We start from the raw sequence: 17,452 nt of genomic DNA on the forward strand, positions 1-17,452 counted from the left end.
GAGATGTTCGCTTCACTTCTAGATTTTGGAAGCGGTGTCATAACGAGATGGGTACTCGTCTACACTTTAGTATAACTTTTCATCCTCAGAAGAATGGGCAGAGTGAGAGGACGATTTAGACTCTGGAGGTTATGCTATGTGCATGTGTAATGGATTTCGGTGGGAGTTTGGATACATATCTTCCGTTAGCGGAATTTTTGTATAACAACAGTTGTCATGCTAGCATAGACCAACCTCCCTTCGAGATGCTCTATGGGAAGAAGTGTAGGACCCCAATTTGTTGGGGCAAGGTCGGCCAGAGAGTCATGGGGAGTACTGAGGTGGTACTCAAGACCATAGAGAAGATTGTCACACCTCGGCCGTTGGCGGAAACACCGGGCAGTGTAACGTCATTTCTCATATCATAGTTATCAACTTCCTGAAAACACATGCAATTTAAAATACGTCAACATAAAGTTGGTGAGTTCACAGGTTTTGACTCCATATAAAAATAATACATTTTCCAAGTTCAAAAAGTATAGTTTTGAAAGTATCATTTGGACTCTCCAACGTTTAGCATATATATCCTAGGTATAAAAGTTTACTTACCAAATAAGTATATACCTATAAGTCTCATATATTATAAATATAAATGTTTGTAATTCCATACAATCTAAATTGCTACGTATAAATCTTATTTCAATTCTATACGAGTAAAACCGCTACGTATAAATCTATTTCAATTCTATACGAGTAAATAGGATAGATATAGTGTCTACTTAATATATAAGTAATATACCTACTAGATTCTTATACTTAGAGTATAAGTCTTTGGGAAACTTATACATAACATTCATACTTATATATCGACAAAGTATAATGCTTCTACAGTTGTTCTACCATGAGTCTGTAGCTGCGACTGTATGACTTAGTTTTATAACTCTTATTATTATTAAAAGGATCACACATTGCGGTAGTACAAGGATTACACCTTGCGGTAGTACAAGGATTACACCTTGAGGTAGTACAAGGATTACACCTTGTGGTAGCACAAGGATCACACCTTGCGGTAGTTTCCGCACGTTTCATCGACGCCGGAACAATAACAAATAAAATGATAGTTCATCACTCGCTTTTGGTTGACCCGTATACTAATTATACACGAATTCCTCGCTCACACGAGATTAACGAATACAGGTCAGAGGACTTTCACTAAGATCCCCAATCTTAGATGATGAATATAGTAGCTCAGGTAGACTTTGACGACGTTCTATAGTTCTAACAACAAAAGCATTTTCGTGTCTAAAACCCTAAGTTACTAGACTATGCTTTTAAACATTACTCCTAATTTCATAACATTTAGGCAGTATAACAACTATAACTTGAAGTAAAACTAGGTTTTATCTTGACATAAAACCAACAATAATAACATAAACACACCGGGTTTTATCTTGACATAAAACCAACAATAATAACATACTTAGAAATCAATATATATAACTCTCGAGTATAGCATCGAGGCTATATCACACATAGTATACATAGAACTCCCGAGTATAACTCAAGGTCTACATTAGTATAATAACATGCTAACAAGTTTACGATAGTTGTATGTTTTAAAAATATCATATATACTTTAGGTATATATGAGGCAAAGCAACTATATCACAGTTAATATAACTATATATGTTGATACGAACATACTATCATATAAACATAATATTAACTTTTATTCAATATTTAGCATGTGTTTTCCCCCGAAAATATTAGAAAGTGGGGCTGTGAAACTCACCTTAGTAGCGTGATTATAGAATCTAAACGGTCAGAGGCTGGTCGTTGTCAGGCTCGAGAAGGGAAAACGGCCTTCGGAAATGAGAGAGAATGAAAGAAGAAGGTGTAAGGATTGAATGAGCTTTGATCGCTATTTATAGGGTGTTCTGGAGCCATTCACGTCGTGAACATGATAGGTTCACGTCGTGAACTTCCATGAGTCATCCCATAGCCTTAACGCGTGTTTTCTAGCTCTGATTAGTGTTTGTTGACTCCTCACGTCGTGAATTTTTGATGCTCACGTCGTGAGTCAAATTAGGGTTCTGACAGCTGCATCTTCGGAAGACCATAACTTTTACATACGAACTCCGTTTTTGACGTTCTTTATATCCACACATAGGTATTTACGAGCACTACAACTCTCTTTTAGACTCCATTAGCTAATTCTAAGCCTATTTTAAATTCCTTATGTTATAGAGATTTTATAGTGTTCGGTTTATCATAACTTCTTCATGCAAAGTCAGATTTAGATGTTCTCTATATTTTTGGAATCGTATGGACGTATAATTTGAATTATACTATACAGTATGTATGAAAGTTCATATTTATATTAGAATTATCCTGAAATACATAGTGAGTTTACTACATTACTAGTTTAACAAAATCACATTACATGATTGGTATAATCACATGTGATTGTTATTGACCTATTTTGACTAGTGTTACAAAGATCCATCAGGTAGGGTACATGGTTCTCCTGAAGGTGTCACCTTGGAAATGTGTCATCCGGTTCAAGAAGCGGGGCAAGTTGGGCCCTAGGTACATTGGTCCGTTTAGGGTTTTGGCTCGGGTGAGTCGGGTTGTGTATTGATTGGATCTGCCAGCCAAGATTAGCCAGATCCACAGTACTTTTCATGTCTCCCAGTTGCAGAAGTGCTTCATGGACGATTTGGCAGTTGTGCCTTTGGAGGATATCCAGGCAGACGACCGCCTAAACTACATTGAGAGACCAGTGACGATTTTGGATCAGAAGACGAAAACATTGAGGAATGTAACATACACGTTAATAACTATGTATAATTATTGTGTTTTGTTTAAAAGTAAATATTATTATAATATATGAGTTTGAGCATTGAGTTCTAACAAGATCGTTCTATGAGATTGAAGTAAAACCATGTTTAGAATCATTCGGAAAAGTGATGAGAAATTTTATGAGATTCCAATCAAAAGTCAACTATCGAAATTAACGAAAATATAAAGTTGGAAATAAATAAAAATAATGTTATTGAAAGTTGTATATTATCTCGTTAAAAACATTTAGGCGAAAACCTCATCGAAATCCGAGTTATAACGAAGAAGTTATGACTTATTGAAGTTTCGTGACAGAACCGACACGATGCCATATGACGTAAAAAGTGAGTTTATGATAAACTACTTTTTAGCTTTAGTGATCTAAATGAAAGTCGTAGTATTCGTTAAACCGAGAATTTTCATAAAAAGAATGTCCAAATCTGACTTCGTATGAGGAAGTTATGATTTTTCGAAGTTTTAGTATAACAGTATACTGCTAAAAACTCGAAATAAAGGTTGAGTGATTTTTAGCTGACACAACCTAAACGAGAATCGAAGATCTCGTCAATAGTAATACAATGGTAAAAAGACAGACGAAAACGGACGTCAGATTAAGAAGTTATGAATTTTTAACGGACTTTTCATGTCCCGGACCGTTAAAAAAATATAATATTAAAAAAGAAAAATTAGCAGACGAGGTATAAACGAAAGTCGTAGAGCATAATTTCACTTACGCATGGATATAAAGAATGTTAAAAACGGAGTTCGTATGTGAAAGTTACGGAATTTTGAAGTTTATGGCACAAATTACGAGGCTGGCCAGAGAAGTTCGCTCCCAGCATACTACGAAGACACGTATTAGCCACTAAGCGTCTTCGCATGACGACGTGTGTCCTAACTCAGCCACGTCCGAGGCCCGGGTTCTGAACCATTGCCACATCTCGTACGCCCAACGTAATGCGAGCCCTCGGATACTATGAATAGCATGCGAAGCTCTCTGGGTTTAGGTTACAAATTTCACTCTTTTACACATTTTACTCTCTCTCAATTTACCCTAGCACCCTCGAAGCCTAGGAAACATCCCCGACACTCGAAGCAAGTCCGACGCCCCGAAGACCCGAGAAAATAATATTTTCAAGTTGAAACTCCGCCCGCGCAAGGTCTAGTTTTCAACGAAAATCCCCGGTTTCGTCAAAGAAAATCATATTTAGAGGCGAAGTGCTGCCCAAATCGATTATTTCATGGTGAGTTCAATATAGGGACAATTGTATGTTATGTGTTATATATGCAATGTGTTTTCCTGTGTTATTATGATAATGAGCTATACCTTTGACCACGAAGTGAATGATTAAGCATCACTTGGGTACTGGTATGTAGCCTCTGACCATGAAGTGAATGACTAAGCATTCACTTTAGCATTGGCAGAAGGCTAGGTAGGGCTGAAATCCTGCTAGCAAATGATAATTCAAAAATCGTATATTTTCTATGCCACATGGGCTGAAGTCTTATTGATGTATATCAAGTTGAAATTGTTGTATCTCATTGATTGTAAATCTTTGAATCAAATCATTTGTTGATATGGAAAGCTTGTCACAATATTCACATATGCCTTTGTTGTTCCTTGTCCCTCTTTGCTTCTATCATATTGATATGTATATGGCATAACGTTATATTGTAACTGTTATTGAACTCACTAAGCGTCACCCGCTTATCCCTCTCAATGTTTAAACTATTGCAGGTGATAAGCATCCAATATATTCATGTACTGGTAGAAGATGTAGAATAGATAATGTTATAGCTTTTGTATTTAGTGTATAATTTCCTGGGAAGTTTTGTGATATATATAAAATTTTGTAAAAATCTTAATAGTCGGTTTCTATCCAGTCTTTTGTAATTAAACTATCAATGTAAAATATTGTTTTATGAATATGCATGTAGCATGTTTTGGAGTAATAATATTGTAAAGGTATTAGATTAATAGTGGGTCTCACAAGGAACAAGGTTGTACAACTAGTGAAAGTGCAGTGGATGCACCGCAAGGGGTCAGAGTGGAGTTGGGAGCCAGAGGAGGAGATGAGACAACATTATCCAGAGTTATTTGAGACAACAGACTTCGAGAACAAAGTCTGAGACAGTGGGGGAGAATTGTAACGCCTGATTCCTGGTACGTATTAATTTATAATTTATTCCATTTTATAGAGCAATTCGGTGAGTTAGGAGCCCCAAACTCGTCGAGTGAAGATCATAAGGACTGCGCAATGTAAGTAACCTACTCGACGAGTTAGCATGCCTCAACTCGACGAGTAGGCCGACAGAGATGAAACCCTAATTTCCAGGGTTTACGCCCTATTTAAACACCTTAAACCTTTCATGTTGGCCTCATTTCCAGCCTCCAAGTCCCAAACCCTAAATCTCGAAACCCTAATGCTATTGTGAGTGTTTGTGAGCCATTCTAAGTGTTTTAGTGTGTGTTTTGAAGCCATTGGAAGAAGGAAAAAGCTTGAGGACACAAGAAGGAGTTTGTAGATCCAAAACTATTGCCTCATCCACAACATTTTGCTAGTATAAATCTTGAGCCTTGCTTTGTAGTTGATTAGATCTCCTTTTGGGGGTTATTTTTCTTGATTTGGTCAAAATATCACGATTCATGGGATTTGGATGTCCCAAATGGTTTGCCACTTCAGATCTAAGGTCTTGAGGGGTTTCATGGCATAAAGGTGCCAACTTTATGGCCATGAAAGTCCCATGCAACCTTTAGACCATAATTTTGGCCTTTTGAAGCTTTTATGGCCATGCATGTGGATAAAGTTTAAGACTTTATGTGATCGTTTAGTCCCTAGAGTCTAGATCTATGATCTCATGGTCTAGATTTTTGTTTTGATGGTGTTTAGATTAAGACCTTGGCCTTTTTGGGTTAGGGTTTGAGCTTAATCCATTTCGGAAAGGTATTAATGGGTAAAGTCGAAAACTTTACCCTTCTATAGGCATCTCCAGTCGGAAACTTTACCCTTCTAGAGGCATTTCCAGACTGATGAACTCGACGAGTCCACAAGGGAACTCGACGAATTGGTTTGGAATTTTCCGGACTCTATTGAAAAATAAGGAGCTCGATGAGTCCACAAGGGAACTCGACGAGTTGTACTGGGAAAGTCCCAATTCTGTTAAGAAAGAGGAACTCGACGAGTTGGATCGTGATTTCACGATTATGTGATTTATGGAAACTCAACGAGTTGGGGAGTAAACTCAACGAGTTGAGTCAAATCGGAGCGTTGACTTTGACTTTGACTTTGACATAGACTTGACCTTTACCATAGTTGACCCTAAAGGGTTATGAGCATGAAATGGCATCTAAGGGGTTGGTTTGGTTCAAGGAGTGAGTAGAGCTGATTCCTGACAGAGATGTTTCATCTATCATTTGAGGTGAGTTTCCTCCTACACGAATGGGTCGAAGGCACCAATGTCGGCCTGTATATTTATGTTAGTATGTTCCGGACTAAGGTCTGATGTTGGGCTGTGCCTGATGGATGCTTATATGATTTCCTGAATTTGGTCCGATGTTGGGCGATGCCCGAGGAATGTTTGTATGCTTGATGTCTTCGTGATTATTGGATGTGTCAGTATTTGTATGTTTCCTAATTTTAGTCCGATGATTGGCGATGCCCGAGGAACGTCTATATGCTTCTGGATTTCGGTCCGATGTCGGGCCCGAGGAATGTTTATATGTTTATGTTATATGATTATTTTATGTGAAAATTTTGATATGTTTATATGTATACTGAGCTTTGCTCGATGCCGGGCGGGGCCCGATGCCGGACTCTGTCTGATGTCGGGCGAGGCCCATGTTATGTTATTATGTGATTATGTATATGGTGTATGGTAGTTTGGGGAGACTCAGTAAGCTTCGTGCTTCCAGTTTTCAGTTTTGGTTTCAGGTACTTCCGATAGCAAATGGAAGAGCTCAGGATGACTGGATTGCACACACCATGATGTTTAGTCTGGGATGTTACTCAGATATATTTGACATGTGTTTTTGATATGGATATACCGATTATGATATTTTGAGGTACTATGGTTTCTGTTTTGATAAGATGATTTTAATAACTATGATTTATTTAATGATTTAAAAATGAAATTTTCGGTCATAATTTTTGGGATGTTTCACACATGCTATGTCTAACTCAATAATTTCATGGCTTTTATAACGATATGTATATATATATATATATATATATATATATATATATATATATATATATATATATATAAGCCATTAAATTATTGTAAATTGCATTTATGTTTAGGATGTGAGGATTATATATATATATATATATATATATATATATATATATATATATATATATATAATCCTCACATCCTAAACACAAATGCAATTTACAATAATATATATATATATATATATATATATATATATATATATATATATATATATAATCCTCACATCCTAAACACAAATGCAATTTACAATAATTTCATGGTTTTTATAACTATATATATATATATATATATATATATATATATATATATATATATATAATCCTCACATCCTAAACATCAATGCAATTTACAATATTTTCGTTCATTCGACGCTAAACTCCAAAAACATCAATCATTAATAACTTTGACTAATATAATCTTTATATATATTGTACAGGTAAGACGTAGTAAAAATATATTGTATTTATTTTACTTAAAACTTTAATATAAACTTTGTTTAGTTTGCATGTTCATAAAAACATCCTTAATGATAAAATTATAAAAATGGTTATTAGAGTTCTTAATGTTTAAGAGTTATTATTTGAACCACGTGTGTATGTGTGTGTGTATATATATATATATATATATATATATATATATATATATATATATAGAGAGAGAGAGAGAGAGAGAGAGAGCGAGCTAGGTTCAAGTATTCTAAGTAATTATTGTGTGGATGTAAGTTTGATTGTGGACCAATCAAAATTTAAAATAAAAATAAATAATTAAATAAATAAGTAAGGGTAATTAGATAATTTTATAAACAACTTCCCGAAATACTCCCTATAATTATGCTAGTTGATTTTTAACCCAACTTATCCCCTTTATATATATACCACCTGCGTCACTTTGAAAACCCCCCATAGGATTCTGTATCACTGGTTGAAGCTTCAAGATAAAGATCGAAAGTGAACAAGATCAACATCATACATAATCTCATTATATTATAAGAAGGAATAAGAAGATTCGCCATTGTAGCCTCATTGAGCTGCATCCCATTTCATTTCTCAAGTTATGTAACAAAATGCGGTGCCACGTTACACAAGACGCTATTGTTTTCTGGTGGGATTATGCTAATCAGGATCTCGATGATCGTTTATTCACTACTTTGGTTAAAATCGTTATTGTGTTTTCCAATGTACTGCCACCAGACGTATTTAGGGTCGGAGAATGTTTTCCAAGCTACCGATTCATTACAACTTCTGACAATTTGGAGGTTTTCCGCCCATGGAGAGAATTCTTGGAAACTTTTAAGCACGGAGATTGAATCTTTCCATGAAGACAACACCACATAGTTGATAAAAGCTTCGGTTTTTAAAATCAGGTTTCCTTCTTCTTAATTTAGGGTTTCACGTGAATTGAACTTTTATGTGATTTTCAGTCAGCACCCTAAGTTTTTACAATTTGTTTATGGAGTTTTAATGTTGAATTCATTATCTATAATAACATATTCATGTATCATATGCCGTAATCTAGGGCATGTATGGGAAGAAAGCTTAATATTTTGAAAATTTGCTATTTTCTTAAATTATCTATTTTGCTTCTTTTTGAAAGGTAATATGTGACACATATACTCCACAAGGAGTTCCTATCGCTACAAACAAACGTGCTAAGGCTGCTAAGATTTTCAGTTATCCTAAAGTTGTAGCACAAGTTCCCTGGTAGTTTTTTTGAGTCAAAATTTGATGAATTTTTAATAATTATCTTTGTTTTGAAAAAAAACTTATACATTTGTTTCAATGATGTAATTTAAGGTTTGGAATTGATCAAGAGTACACTTTGCTTCAACAAGATGTGAAGTGGCCTTTGGGTTGGCCTGTTGGAGGCTACCCTGGTCCTCAGGTATAAATATAATCATCATATTCTACTAGAATCAACCATTCCATTCCTTTTCCCGATTCTAGTTAAACAAATTCCATGGAAATCAGTTTTATTTAATCTATTTCCTTTTTCCAATTCATAGGGCTCATACTACTGTGGTGCGGGGGCAGATAAGTCATTTGGAAGGGACATATCTGATGCACATTACAAGGCCTGTTTATATGCTGGAATCAACATCAGTGGAACCAATGGTGAAGTCATGTCAGGACATGTTTTTTTCTTCTCATTTTCTTTATTATTTAAAATATTTTTTATAAAATCAAAAATTTTATATCACAAATTGTGTCTCACAGTGAGAATTCCAAGTGGGTCCTAGAGTTGGAATCGAAGTCGGAGACCATATCTGGTGTGCCCGATACCTCCTTGAGGTAAAACATTTCCATTCCATATTTCCATTTCCACCAACAAAGAGCAATTATGTGTTCATATGAATTTAATGTTAATGGTTCTGAATTGGATTTTTTTTTCATTCATGATTCATAGAAAATGTGGTGATTTAGGGAACGCCTAAAGGTGTTTGAAGAAATGCCAAAGAGAAATATGGTGGTATTGATTGTTCAACATGTCATGACAGTCTCAGATTGTATTCATGGTTAGTGATGGAGTTTTTATCGAATGTTTATCGATTGTGCATCTCATCTCCAATGTGCTACTGATTTATTGATTTATGCATTTTTTACTTGGATATTTTTCCAACAGAATGCATACGGTAATTGAATCTTGAATTCCAATTCTATCGGAATGGAATCACGAATTCTAGTTTTGTTGGGATGAAACATAAATATTTTCTCACTTATTTATACATGTTTTACAATTCTTGGTTATTGGTATTGGTGCAATTCACAAGTCCGCATATTTTTCCAAAAGAATTTAGTTTTTTATTTTCTATTTGCTAATGTATTATTGGATTCTAAACTACAATTGGATTTGTTTTCACAGAAGTTTATGCTTGAAGAACGGACCACATAATTGAAAGCGATTCTTAGCAACATTATTCTTTTGGAATGTATTAGTGTCTTTGTTAGATTTTGATGTTTTTTTTTTCCGATTTGAAGTTTTTTAGTTTTCTTCTTTAACAATAAATGTAATTCTTAGCAATTGTTACCCGTATTCTATAAGAATTAATATAATTTTTGTTATTCTACAAAAAGTTTTTAAAGTCATGATCAAGAAATAGATTCAAGAATATGTTTATTATTTTATGGTTGAAGAATATTTTTATTTTTGAATAAACTCATAAACATATTTTGTCAGAATGTCCAAATCGTAAAATCGGATTTTTAAAATTAATAGAATCTATGATCCCTTAAAATATGCATTTTTCCTTTATTAAATCTATATTAATTGACTAAAATACCCTTGTAATTAAATTAGATGATATTTTTCAATTATATTTGATTCTTAAAATAAGTAAAATGATTGGCCCAAAATCATTTCTACATCCGTACAATAATTAGTTAGAATACAATAACCTAAGCCTATATATATATATATATATATATATATATATATATATATATATATATATATACACACACACACACACGTACGTATGAAATTAACCATTTATTTATTCCAAACTTAAAAACATTCAACATTGATATTTTAAGCTTATAAGGGCATCTCTAATGGACTAACAAATTAGTGGTCTTCTGCAAATGAAAATTTCCAATAAAATCTTAATATTTTAGGTCTGTTTACGGTTTAATCTAAAATTAAATTTGTTTATAAAAAAGACAAAATACCAGCTAAAACTTCAGGATAACCCTCCGTGGTCGGTTTCACAGATTTAGCCGGTATTCAGGTTTTTTTTGTTAATTTATCAAAATATTGAGACTTTTTCGTTAATTCGGCTAAAACATCGGAATAACCCTTTATCAATATATTAAAAATGATTGTTTTGTCAATGAGTTTATTTTTTTCATTTTTTTATACGACGTTATATATTCAATTTTAAAGTCACAAAGTTTAGAAAAAAGTATCTATACAATCCAAAAAACTATCGCACTTCATAAATTTGTCTGTAAAGCTTTACCGAAGATAGATTGTTCCATGATTGCAAGATGAAATTCATACAAAATTATTGTGTATTTTCTTTTGATTTCAACATTAGTCTAAGTATTAAGATAACCACAAAACATAGGTAATAATACTAATCATGTATACTTAAATCTATAAGATAATCTTTCTGGTTAATACTCATTTTCTTCTTCACTTTGTTAGTTGTTAAAACCTTAATCCATTTGCTCTCTTTCTCCCTTTGTTTCTTTCTATCTATTGCAGAATTTAGAAAAATACGATAAAGGATACATATACACACCTTTCAGATAGATCTCTATCTTTCATTTTTATGTGCGCACACACATATAAAAATTTCTGATCTGGAACTTTCACTCACCAAAATTAATTTATGTTTTAAATATTTTTTATTTTAGTTTTCATTTTCACTTTATCTATATTATATTACAGTTAAATGTTTATTTATTATATAACTATTATAATTTTTTTATTAAAGTATGTTTATAATGTAAATTTTGAGTGTGTCCTTGGAATAAAAACTTTGTTTTAGTGTTAAAAATTCCTTATTTTTGTGTTTATTTTTGTGTTTTTAGTGGTGTATGGTGGGAGTTGGACTGAAAGCTTTAACGAGAAAAGAGGGGGGAACTTTTGCGGAAATTTCACTGTAAAAAGTGGTGGTGTGTGCGTGGGCGATATTCATATCTTGAAGCCCACCACCACACAAAAGTAAACAACCACCGCGACATTCTCTTTCTTTGACTCTAGACGGCGTTTACCCCTCTCTTTCTTTTTCCCTCCGGGACGCGTGCAGTCAACCCTTTTGGAGATCGCCATTTTCCCGAACAAGAAGTCAAGGTTCTACGGAGCAAAAGCTGATCCGACCATATCTCAATTGGCTGAACGATTTGAAGTTTGATGGGTTAAAAGATCTCTTCTATCTCTCAATGCATCACTTACCCCAGTTTCTCGTTATTAATGGCGATACACGGAGAAAGAAGAAGACGCCAAAGAAACCAAAGCTCGAGCGTATGAATGCAAGGAAGAACATCGAGTACGAGTTCTCCAGGACATCCACAGAGGAGGCTTCAGTGCGGCCATCAACTGTTCGAGGTACTCGCTCACTTGACATACTACCCTCGTTAATTGATAGGACGAGCTTTCGGATTGATGGAAGTGATGCTGGGCAAGTTGAAATAATTTGTCGTAGTTTAGGGTTTGAAAGTCCCGAAGATTTTGGGATTCCCGTGTCATCCTGGGAAGCTAGAAAGATCCGGTCTACTTCCGATCTTCTTCCCAGCTCTCGTTTAAATCTCGATACTGATCATGGTGCGACCGCGATTGAAGAAGAGCAACCAGCCGAAATTATTGGAAAGGAACGTAAATCCGATATTATTAGGGTTAGAGTTGGTAATGGAATTAAAGGTGTCCGGCCTCCAGTTCTTTCTCCCCCGTCTTCTTCTATTCCGAAACCCTTGATGCATGATCACGATGCTGGATCCGAGTGGGATGTCGTTAGAAGTTTCGCCTCCATTTCCATTGAAGCCGGTTCTTCTTCTGCTCATGTGAATCAACATGGGTTTAGGCTGTCCGAGGAAGAAGAAGCTGACGTGGAGAATGTTAGGATGAGACTATCGGCATCTTGTTCTTTTACAACTTCCAATGAGGATGATTCATCTAGTACTACCACAGAGCCTACATCCAGTATATCACCAAATGGATACGGATCTAATATATCCACCAATGGAAGATTCAGGCACATAACTATTACTCACTGGCAGAGGGGTGAGCTCCTGGGGCGTGGCTCATTTGGATCAGTCTATGAAGGCATTTGCGAGTAAGTGCTTGCTTGTTTGTTTCTTTATTAATAATAAGAAAGAGCAGTAGGAATGCAATGCGTATAGTAGTCAGTAGTAACTGGACGATTTTGTCTCTTTAAATCAGAGTCTCAGCAGAGACGTTATATGTGGCAATACCCTGATTTATATACATCTCATACAAGCATATATTTCTTATTTGTTTGTTGCAGCGGTGGGTGTTTTATTGCTGTGAAGGAAGTCTCTTTGCTTGATCAAGGTGAACAGGGAAGGCAGAGCGTACTCCAACTTGAACAGGTTGGTAACGCAAGGCTCTTGTTCTATTTAAGCATTACTATGATATGTATCTGCTGCTGCTTGAGAACTATTTATTTATTAATTATTATGTCCACTCCAGGAAATTGCTCTTTTAAGTCAGTTTGAACATGAGAACATAGTTCGATACTATGGGACAGATAAGGTACTGCCAAGAATTCCTTGTAAGTTATAGTTGTAGTTGTTGTACTTGTGTAATATAAATTTATCCATCCTGCATTTATCCATCATTGCAGGACGAGGCGAAGCTGTATATATTTCTTGAGCTTGTAACAAAAGGTTCCCTTTTAAGTCTGTATCAGAGATACCATCTTCAGGATTCTCAAGTTTCCTCCTACACACGCCAGATCTTACATGGTCTTAAGTATCTGCATGATCGCAGTGTCCTACACAGGTATTTTTACCCATTTTCTATGTTTTGCCTCTATCTGCCAAATTAAACCACCAACCATTCTTACATCATTCTCCAATGTGCTTTAAAAACTAGCAGGTTACTCATTGCTATAAATTTCATAGATTTTTCAAACAACAATGCTGTAATAAGATTTTCTTTTTTAGCCCTATGATTTGTAACTAATTCAACCAAGTGTTTGTCCCAGATAACTTCAATTGGTACATGATGGAATGAAAATAAGGATATGTATCATATGGAAATTTTGTACTTGTTATTTATGGGAAAAATCATTTTGGAATGAAAATAAGGATATGTATCATATGGAAATTTTGTACTTGTTATTTATGAGAAAAATCATTTTTCAATATATGAAATTATGAATGTTGTGTGCAATCAAATAAAGACATTCATATGTTACATATCCTTCCTCTGTAATGTGTAACACACACGCACACACATTATTGTATCTCTAAGCTAACCATTGAAGCTACCCCCAAACTTCCCACATCTACTTGTAAAAACATGTGACTAAAGTCTAAAGGCACATTCTCTCTCCACACCCTTGTTCTTTCCTAAAAAGAATAGATGGTATGATTGATAGTTGCAATCGTATCTAGGAAACTTGTGTGCATTTCTTGTGAGGTAAGACGGCAATATATGTACAATGCTAGACTATGAAAACAAAATTAAATCAATCCCACACAACGCAAGGTAACAAAGTCAACTGAAGAAACCCTAAATCATCTATACAGTGGTCATCATATTATTTTATCGGGTGATTTACAAATTTTATAGATGCCAAAGGATTTTTGAACTTGTAGTATCTTGTTGTCAGGGATGTGAAGTGTGCAAACATATTGGTTGATGCTAATGGCTCAGTGAAACTTGCAGATTTTGGGTTGGCTAAGGTTGCTATGATCTTCTTAATTAGTTGGTATTGGTAGTGTCTCCTAGTCCTTTCTTAAACCTTTCCTCTTTTGTACAGGCCACTAAATTCAATGATGTCAAGTCTTGCAAGGGAACTGCATTCTGGATGGCACCTGAGGTTTGTCTCACTATGTTCTTTTTTATTTTTCACAACCAATATTCATATATGCTATTGCAAACTTGCAATTGATAGATGATAGTATATGATAAAGCTTTAAGCTTTGTATTGTTTGTTTTCTGCTATTCTAGTTAGATCCTATATTTTGTGAACAGATAATAGATCTATGGAGCATTATTGGGGTAAAATGCAAGAAATTGCAACCCTCTTTTATTTAAAAGTGCATTATAATATAAGCTATTTCCATGCAGGATCATCATCTTTGCCATAAAACCTTTAATGCAAGGCCAACAGTACTGTAGCATTATTTTTATGCAATAGAACATAAAATAAATAAATATCTTTAAATTATTTTATTGAAGTATACTATGTATGAATTTAAGCCCCAAAACAACTGATAAGCACAGCACACGAAACAGACCCTGTAACTACAGTCACCTAGGCTAGATTTCAATATCTTTGACATTATGCTGTTGAAGTATACAGTATACTATAGTACTATACATACTATGAGTTGCATAGTATTATAGTACTATACAACTGATAGTCTTATAAGCATATGAAAAAGGTGGGGGTATTACCTTGATAAGCTATGGCTATCGATAACTGTAATAAATGCAGCCTTAGGGTTTAAACTCAAGACAAAACCAATTGCTAAGGCTGTGGGTTGAGTGGTAATGCTAGGGGTCATCATCACATTTACATGGCTTGAATTTGAATTTTCTTCATGTGGGATGGGATATTAATCACACGTCCTGCCTTCCTGTATCTATAACTTGTTACGGACGGATAACACAACGCTAGTTTCTTTGCTAGGCTGTGAAAAATTCTTTCATCATAAATTTTGATTTATTAAGGCAAGGAAGGCTAAGGCACGTAAGGATTGTTTGCAGGTTGTAAATCAAAAAAAGAAGGGGTATGGACTTGCAGCAGACATATGGAGCCTTGGTTGCACTGTCTTGGAGATGTTGACACGTCAGATTCCGTATTCCCCAATGGAATGTGTATGTATTTTTTCTTCTCTATTATTATTATTATTATTATTATTATTATTATTATTATTTAATAATGTCCATGAGTCCTATTCCGATGTTACTTTTACCCTTGCCAAGCCTCAGTACAACAATAAACTACACTAGTGACTTGGTACTTGCTAGCCTATTTATTATATTTTTTAAGTTTGTTATGGATTCTAGAGTACTTGCTTTTGCTTCAAAATGCCTAGTAGTAGTAGTAAAAAGGCATATAAATAATGCTAAATGTTTTGTCTTGGTTTCAGTACCGTGTTCGTGTTGTTGAAATTTTAATACATTTTTTCAAATACTTCTTTTTTCAACTTATCTATGCTTTTGGTCCATTTTGGCTGATGCTTTTATTTATTTAGAACAATACTTGTAATTTTTTTTATTTAACGGAGAAATTGATCAAGAGGGTTTGGTCGGTATCACAATCTGAAACTGAAACTGAAAGGATATAGCTTCTGGATTGGTTCTGTTTTAAAGAAGGTTATTTACTTAATTAATGCTTTGAACTGTGTAGCTAAAATAAGCGGACAACATTTTTTTTTTTTTGAACAAAAAGGTAATATTGTTGTGATGAACATGAACAGATGGCTGCATTATATAGAATTGGAAGCGGTAAGCCTCCACCAGTTCCAGATGGTGTTACTGGAGAGGCAAGGGATTTCATATTCCAATGCCTTCATGTCAATCCAAGAGATCGTCCAACTGCTGCTCAGCTCTTAAACCATCCATTTGTTACAAGGCCACTTCCTGGAAACAGCTACAACTACAACTTTAAGATCCTGAATTAAACCAGAATCAAGGTAAATCATGGCTTATTTATTTATTTATTTATTTATTTATTTATATCTTTCTGTTCTGTCCACAGACACATTATTCTTAATAAGGATTTTCATTACAACCTTTTCAACAGAACAGGGTTTGTCTATTTAGTGTTTGGGACAAAAGTAGCATTTTTTTTGTCTCTCTTCAACATCCTCAATTCCTCATAACCAAAAACAGCCCTGACCTAAAAAAGCCCATGTTCCAAAACCAACCTTAATGACTACTTGTTAGACTTTGTCTACCCACCCACCTGATTGTGCTAGCTAGACTGAATTGTTTGTAGTATGAAAAAGAAAATAATATCCTAAGAAAAGAATATATATATATATATATATATATATATATATATATATATATATATATATATATATTCAGTTAATACAGGCCCTGTTTGTTGGGAGAATGGGATGGGATGGTGTATGTGTCTAGTAAAAAAGAAGAGGGGGGCTGGTTTACTTGGTCAGAATTTGGTGTGTGTGTGTGTATCTAAGCTTTAGATTAGGCAGGTATATGTATTTATAGGTGAAGTGACTCTATTTGAATGATGGCGATTATACAAAATATAATAATAGTAGGCAATCTGGCATGTTTTTGGAAAATAAAATAAAATTGTATTAGTATTAGTTTATTGTGTTTTCAGTAGTTTATGGTAGTTTTCTATTAGTAATAGGAAAGTCCAAGTCAACTTGACTTTTGACTCGCTTGTAGGATATGTAAGAAGGGCAAATTTACCCGGTCTTGTCACTTGTGTGTGTAAATGATGGAAAAATGCAATTTTAGTTTTGGTGGTTAGTCTTCATAAGTTTGTATTGTATGATGTATTTGTATGGTAACAAGATAATATTACATTGTGTATTTATGACAGACACACAGATGAGATGAGATGAGATGATGTGATGCAAGCAAAAATTGGGGAATGAGGGAGGGAGGCAGTATTAATATTAATATAATATTAATTAAATAGTGTTGCGTTGGGTTAAAATGATGAAACGTTGCTTCTGCTTCAGTTCTGTTGTGTTCCTAGTTCCCACCGGTGATGTTG

General features: G+C 34.5%; 1 protein-coding gene across 1 annotated transcript in view; it reads left to right on the plus strand.

The window, feature by feature from the left end:
• The first annotated feature begins 11,595 nt into the window (after window positions 1-11,595).
• LOC111892003 (mitogen-activated protein kinase kinase kinase 1) overlaps window positions 11,596-17,452 on the plus strand; it is a 6,098-nt gene continuing 241 nt past the window's right edge. Inside the window, exons 1-9 of the mRNA XM_023888059.3 lie at window positions 11,596-12,829; window positions 13,022-13,106; window positions 13,207-13,269; window positions 13,361-13,518; window positions 14,354-14,426; window positions 14,504-14,563; window positions 15,457-15,567; window positions 16,173-16,388; window positions 17,276-17,452. The exon at window positions 17,276-17,452 is cut by the window's right edge and continues 241 nt beyond it. Coding sequence (XP_023743827.1) covers window positions 11,940-12,829; window positions 13,022-13,106; window positions 13,207-13,269; window positions 13,361-13,518; window positions 14,354-14,426; window positions 14,504-14,563; window positions 15,457-15,567; window positions 16,173-16,376 — 1,644 coding nt within the window. The 5' untranslated portion in view covers window positions 11,596-11,939 and the 3' untranslated portion in view covers window positions 16,377-16,388; window positions 17,276-17,452. The remainder of the gene's footprint in view (window positions 12,830-13,021; window positions 13,107-13,206; window positions 13,270-13,360; window positions 13,519-14,353; window positions 14,427-14,503; window positions 14,564-15,456; window positions 15,568-16,172; window positions 16,389-17,275) is intronic.

This window comes from Lactuca sativa, chromosome 4 (assembly GCF_002870075.4).
Source record: "Lactuca sativa cultivar Salinas chromosome 4, Lsat_Salinas_v11, whole genome shotgun sequence".
NCBI classification, from domain to species: domain Eukaryota; kingdom Viridiplantae; phylum Streptophyta; class Magnoliopsida; order Asterales; family Asteraceae; genus Lactuca; species Lactuca sativa.